The sequence below is a fragment of the Nanorana parkeri genome, unplaced genomic scaffold, assembly GCF_000935625.1.
Source record: "Nanorana parkeri isolate BGI_ZX_2015 unplaced genomic scaffold, ASM93562v1 scaffold392, whole genome shotgun sequence".
NCBI lineage: Eukaryota > Metazoa > Chordata > Amphibia > Anura > Dicroglossidae > Nanorana > Nanorana parkeri.
The window spans coordinates 499014-505973 of record NW_017306660.1 but is presented as its reverse complement, the minus strand read 5'-3'; the positions used below and the strand labels follow the sequence as shown (position 1 = coordinate 505973).

General features: G+C 42.1%; 1 protein-coding gene across 1 annotated transcript in view; it reads left to right on the top strand.

Moving 5' to 3' along the window:
* PPP4R4 (protein phosphatase 4 regulatory subunit 4) overlaps positions 1-6960 on the top strand; it is a 103596-nt gene that overhangs the window by 80934 nt on the left and 15702 nt on the right. Inside the window, exons 12-14 of the mRNA XM_018559393.1 lie at positions 583-746; positions 2891-3010; positions 4409-4486. Of these exons, the coding sequence (XP_018414895.1) occupies positions 583-746; positions 2891-3010; positions 4409-4486 (362 nt within the window). The remainder of the gene's footprint in view (positions 1-582; positions 747-2890; positions 3011-4408; positions 4487-6960) is intronic.

The following is a 6960-nucleotide window of genomic DNA, read 5'->3' as shown; positions in this document are numbered from 1 at the left end:
CCAATGAGATCCCGGGGAGTGATGAAAACCAAAGATATTGCAAGAAGACAATGCAGCACAGTGAAGGATTGTCTTCTCACGTACTTTGGGCTACTCAACATTCTGTGAGATCTCGGTGGAAGGATAGTAGCCTCATATTCGTCTAGGTGCCACGGGTGCCAGCATACTATCTCACTTTTTTCACCAACAGGTTTTTTGCAGTTTTAATGGAGTGTTTTATCAAGAATTTGGGGAAAAGGAGAGGTCACACTAAGTTACTGGAGCTTTCTAGTTAGGTTCAGGGTCCACTTTGTCCCGGTCCTGAGGGTATCAGTGGGTGAAGTGTGGCATATCAAAAGAACCTGTCTTGACAAAGTGACAGATGCTCTTTAACAAGTTGTGTCCTCTGCACCCTGTGAGATAAATGAATGCAGAGTCATAGGGGGACCTACAGATGTGTCCTATCTATCTATCTATCTATCTATCTATCTATCTATCTATCTATCTATCTATCTATCTATCTATCTATCTATCTATCTATCTATCGTCAGTGCCAGTTGCCTGTTTTGTGGTATGATATTGTTGGGTTGCTGCCTTTGCCAGGTCTCTTCACTCAGGAGCAGCAGATCTGGTTCCTAGATTTCTTTAAGAAACTGTGCCGATTGGGTCTGCACCAGGAGAATGGCCATAACGATAACCAGATCCAGAACATAGAGCTAGAGAAGAAGTATTCTATGGTCAGGAAAAACTGCGCCTACAACTTTCCAGTGAGTCTGATTTTGCTAATAATAAAGACCTTCATGGATAAAACAGGAAGGAAGAGTTAATGTATTGCAACAAATGTGATTGTCTCATTCTCTTACCCAAACACAATATGCCACTTGTATAGTTTTTTTGTGTATCTTGTTTATTCAGAGCAAATTTACTTTCACTTTTTATTTTCAGATAGAAAAATATGAACTATTACATTGTTGTTTCTTTAATTTTGCATTTGCAAACAATAGGTGGTGCACTACAATATTAAGCTTCATGATCCGTGGAAAACAGCTCTACTGTAAAAGAGCAGTGTGTCTCAGATTACACACACAGCTGAATGATTATTAAGATAGAGAGCTGTGTGAGCTGGGTGTCATGGATGTTTCCAGTATTGAATGATTTTGTTAATGGCTATTAAACATCAGTTTATAAACTTGTAAACAATAAAAAAAGTAAAACTCCCCCAAAACGAATCCAGACTTACAGGGAGGGTTAGTGTTAGGTTTAGGCCCCATTCACATTGAGCAACATGAAAATCGCGCAATTTTGAGCGGTATTGCGCGACGAGTGATATTGAGCGACTTTTTCCTATTGGGCTGTATGCAATCAGGAGCAATATCGCTCGAAAAAAATGGTCATGTAGGAGCGACAAGCTACAAGCGATATTGAGCGACGAGATGTGAACAGCTCCATTGAAATGGATTGGAGAAGCTACATAGAGCGATATCGCTGCAAAAATCGCTCCATAAATCGCTCAGTGTGAATGGGGCCTCAAGGGAGTGTTGGGGTTGCAGGGAGGGTTAGTGTTAGGGTTACAGGGAGTGTTAGGGTTACAAGGAGGGTTAGTGCTGGGGTTACAGGGAGTGTTAGTGTTAGGGTTACAGGGAGGGTATGTGTTGGGTTACAGGGAGGGTTAGTGGTGGGGTTACAGGGAGGGTTAGTGGTGGGGTTACAGGGAGGGTTAGTGGTGGGGTTACAGGGAGGGTTAGTGTTAGGGTTACAGGGAGGGTTAGTCTGATGGTTCCAGGAAGGACTAGTGTTAGGGTTCCAGGAAAGGTTAATGTTAGGGTTACATGTAGGGTTAATTTGAGGGTTACAATAAGGGTTAGTTTTAAGATTACAGAGAAGGTTAGTGTTAGGGTTGCAGGAAGGGTGAGTGTGACCGTTATGAGGAAGGTTAGTGTAAGAGTTACAGGAAGGGTTCATGTTAAGTTTACAGGGAGGGTTAGTGATAGGGTTATGAGGAAGATTAGTGTGAGTGTTACAGGTAAGGTTTGTGATAAGATTAGAGTTAGGGTAAATACGAGAGTTACAGGGAAGGTTAGTGTTGGGGTTACAGGAAGGGTTAATTCAAGGGCTGCAGGAGGGTTAGTGTTAGGGTTATCGGAGAGGCAGTGTGAGAGTTCCCAGAGGGTTAGTGTAGGGACTATGGAGGAGAGGTATTGTTAGAGTTACAGGGAAGAGTTAGTATTGGGGTTAATGTTAGGGTTACAGGGAGGATTATTGTTACAGGAATAGTTAATGTTTGCTTACAGGGAAAGTTAGTGTGACGGTTACGAGGAGGAGTAGTGTTGAGATTAGATGAACAGGTAATGTTAGGTTAACAAAGGAGGGCTAGACTTAGGGTTATAGGGAAGGTTAGAGTTAGGGTTACAAGGAGGTCTAGACTTAGGGTTATAGGGAAGGTTAGAGTTAGGGTTACAAGGAGGTCTAGACTTAGGGTTATAGGGAAGGTTAGAGTTAGGTTAACAAAGGAGGGCTAGACTTAGGGTTATAGGGAAGGTTGGAGTTAGGGCTGTTTGGAAGAATTAGTGTTAAGGGTACATGAAGGGTTAGTGTTAGGGTATGCAATAGAGATATGGATAGTGTGAGAAGGGTCTTAGGGTAGGACAACCTTTCTATCCTCTTAGCGACAATCCACAAAACTCCCAGCACTGATCTCCAGTCACTGAAAGCGAAATTATTGAGTTTTTATTGCTATTAGTTCGGGAGAGTCCCCTCAGCAGAGGTTCTAACCCTTCACCGCTCTACCCAAAACTAATAAATAGAGTCGTGGCTGGAATTTCACGTTATTGGCAGGACGTGTTATAGTGCTATAGTGAAAGAACCGAATGACAATGTTAACGTTTTACCTATCTGTCCTCTTTTTTTCCAGGCTATGGTCGTATTTGTAGGAGTGAAAAACTTCCACATAGAGCTGTATGCAACCTTTTTCTGTCTGTGTCACGACCCGGACATGTGCGTCAGACACACCATGGCTCTTGGCTTCTGTGAAGTAAGTATGAGACAGTTATACAATGTGTTCCTTGTACTAGGCGTCCTGTATTAAAGTGACTCCAAATTCAGGAGTTAAATCTTAGAAATACATTCAAGTACCTTAACTATGAACAACAATGTATCTTATTTGTGTATCACTCGGCTGCAGATCCTCCAATCATCTCTGAATTGGTGCTGACACTGTCCTTCCTTCTGGAGGGGGGCTACGTCTGTTCACCATGGTCCCTGTGTGTGTTGTAAAGTAGTCACTGCTCCAAGCTCACTCCCGGGATGGACTACAATCTTAATACAAGTTTGTTAATTAAACATGAGATTGTAGTCCATCCCGGGAGTGAGCTTGGAGCAGTGACTACTTTACAACACACACAGGGACCATGGTGAACAGACGTAGCCCCCCTCCAGAAGGAAGGACAGTGTCAGCACCAATTCAGAGATGATTGGAGGATCCCCAGCCGAGTGATACACAAATAAGGTACATGTGTATTTAATACACAAAGAACTGGTCACTTTATCAAAACTGGAGCAGACAAAATCTGGAGCACATTTGCATCAGCTTCTCTGTCTCATTTTCAAATCTTATCTGAGCAAAGTGAAGAGAGATGCTGATAGGTTACCATGGGCAAGTGCTCCAGATTCTCTCTGCTCCAGTTTTGATAAATCCCTCCCATTGCTGTTAAAGGAGAACTATGTGGTCAGGGCTTTTCCCCATAGTTCTCCTTAGGGTAACGGGAGGACGCTAGTTTGTATCCTCCCGTTACCCTAAGGAGAACTATGGGGAAAAGCCCTGACCACATAGTTCTCCTTTAACAGCAATGGGAGGGATTTATCAAAACTGGAGCAGAGAGAATCTGGAGCACTTGCCCATGGTAACCTATCAGCATCTCTCTTCACTTTGCTCAGATAAGATTTGAAAATGAGACAGAGAAGCTGATGCAAATGTGCTCCAGTTTTTGCTTTTGTGGTCTTTCATGCATTTTCCTTTTTTTCAACTGTCTACAGAAGTTATCTTTTTGATCTTTCAGGTCTTTCAATCCATTCAAGTCCCTTAACTATTAAAGGAGAACTATGAGGTGAGTGAAAAACACTCACCTCATAGTTCTCCTTTAATAGTTAAGGGACTTGAATGGATTGAAAGACCTGAAAGATCAAAAAGATAACTTCTGTAGACAGTTGAAAAAAAGGAAAATGCATGAAAGACCACAAAAGCAAAAACTGGAGCACAGGGGGAACGAATACCCTTTGCACCCAATTTGATTTATTTCCCAGACAATGAAAGTTGAAGCATGATTGGTTACTACAGACTCAGGTTCCATCTTGGCTCTAGTTGATATAAATTTATTTTACTCTGTTGATGTGATGACCAGACTGTAAGAAGATTTATTTTCTTGGTTTTCAGGTCTGCAAGCTCTTAGGATCCAATGTGTATTTAATACACAAAGAACTAGTCGCTTTACTACAAGATGACTCACTAGAGGTAAGAGGTCCAGCAGGGGGGAAGGGGGGGGGTGGGTGAGGGCCATTCCCCATTAAAAATGTTTGTTCTTATTTCCCCGGAAGTTCTTATTTTGTAGAGGTGAGTGCTGTGTCAGAGCCCATTGGAAACATTGAGTATTATTATCAAACTTAACTGATGGCAGTCAGATTGCGCAAAGATACTATGAGCCGAATTCACACAGCTAACACATCAGGATAAATATACTAAGTGACTGTTATTTTTTTTGCCGAATCCAATAAGCTTTCAAAATGACAGTCACATGACTAAATTGGAGTGCCCTATCCTTATTAGACTTGTGCGCCGTCAAAAAATTTGTTCTGTTTCGTTTCGTTTCGGAATATCCGTTATTTCGTATTTCGTAATTCGTAACTGAACTCAATTCGGATTCGTACGAAATACGAATTTTCGTTAGTGGCGGTTATATTTTCGTAACTTTACGAACATTCGTTATGATGAAGTTAAAAAGCAAAATACCTTTGTTATGGAGTGGTATTTCGGATTAAAAAAAAACTACCATCAATCAACTCCAATATATTAACAAAGGTATTTTGCTTTTTACCTTCAATATAACGAATGTTCGTAATGGAACGAAAATACGTCAACGGAATTTCGTATTTCCTGCCTGTGTATTGTAATGCAACTCTCAGCAGCAGAAGAGAACCTCTGATTGATCAACCAAAACGAAATACGAATTCCGTTAACGGATTCCGTATTCCGAATTCCGTATTTCGGACTTTAAAAAAAAACTACCATCAACTCCAATATAAATGTACTTTGCTTCTCAACTTTAATATAACGAATGTTCGTAATGGAACGAAAATACGTCAACGGAATTTCGTATTTCCTGCCTGTGTGTGTAACTGTGTATTGTAATGCATCAGCAGCAGCGGATCCGTATCTCGGATTAAAAAAAAATCTTGTCATGTTGTTCAACCTCATTTACAGGGGTAATATTAGTTCCTGTTTCAAAGAAATTCGGATCCGAAATTCGTTAACGGAATTTCGTATTTCGGATATAATTCGGAAACTGCCATTCGGATTTCGGATGCTCCGAAATTCGGAATTTCAGGAAAATTCGTACGAATTTCGATTCATAACGAAACGAATCGCACATGTCTAATCCTTATAGCTTTGTGAATTGAGCCTGATGTCTATTGTCTATTCCCAACCTTTGCAGATTCCTCTGGGCCAAGAAATTTTAAAGCTTTTACTGGATGACACTTTGTTTGCCAAAGCGCCCTGTGCCAGCAACATAATTTTTTACCAGGGATTATTTTATTTTTATGGAAGGTGCAGATTATAAAGGAATAAAGACATCTGAAATTACATAGAATGAGAACTATGAGGTGAGTGATTTTCACTCAGCCTCATAGTTCGAGTCGACATGTGACAATTAAACTGTCACATGCCGGCTCAATAGATTGGGAAGTGAGCGAACACATACCGGCGCTCGCTCACTTCTTGATCCGGTCCCTGCAGAGAGCCGTGACTGTCACTCACGGCGCCCTGCAGGGATTCCCTCCCTTCCCGCTCCGATCCTCCAGCGCTGACTATTGGAACGGACGGGGGAGAGGGCGGGCACAGCTGGCTCTGCCTCTAGATAGACAGAGCCGACTGTCACTCACGCAGCTGGGTGGATCTCGACAGTAATGCTGTGATCCGTCCTGGCTGCGGCGGTCTCAGTATACCGTGAGCTGTAGCTCGCGGTATACTGAGCTTTGAGTGACAGGAGGACGCTAGTTTATGTTCTCCCGTGACCCTTAGGAGAACTATGGGAAAAAGCACTGACCCCATAGTTCTCCTTTAACATGTTAAAGCTTATGTGACATTTTAGTGATCGCAACAGTTCTCCCACATTAGGCTGATGCCGGGGGTTGTCTACGCATGCTCGTCCAATTAACAAGAGTATATACAAATATATATTTGTTTGTTTATGTATTACATTTGATTTGAGTGTTTAGTAGCTTCCATTGCACATTTACTGGCGCAGATCACTTATTATTTATAACAAGAGAATATATTGTGTCTTTTTTTTATTTCAATATTTTTGTCATGTAAATGGCATGTATTATGTAGGAGCTCACTGATACAGTTTTTTTGGTATCGCGTACGAGTACTATTTATATTTATATCTCAGTATTCGCCAATACAGAGTACCGATACCGGTACTTCCAGTAGCATGGAGTCGGCTTCCTGGGCAATCAGGAAGCCGGGTAGCATGTCATTCCACGCTGCCCGGCTTCTTATTTGCCCGGGAAGCCGTTTCCATGCTGTTTGGCTGGCTCCATGTTGAATTGCGGGGAAGCGGGCCAAACAGCATGGAGCCGGTTTCACGAGTCATTACCCATGAATCAGCAGAATCAGCTGGTCCCCTGAGCACTGGCCCTGATATCCTGTTTTAGGGTGGCTCCTTTCCTATGCAGGGTCCTAAGGCAAAGCAAGCCACTCCCCTG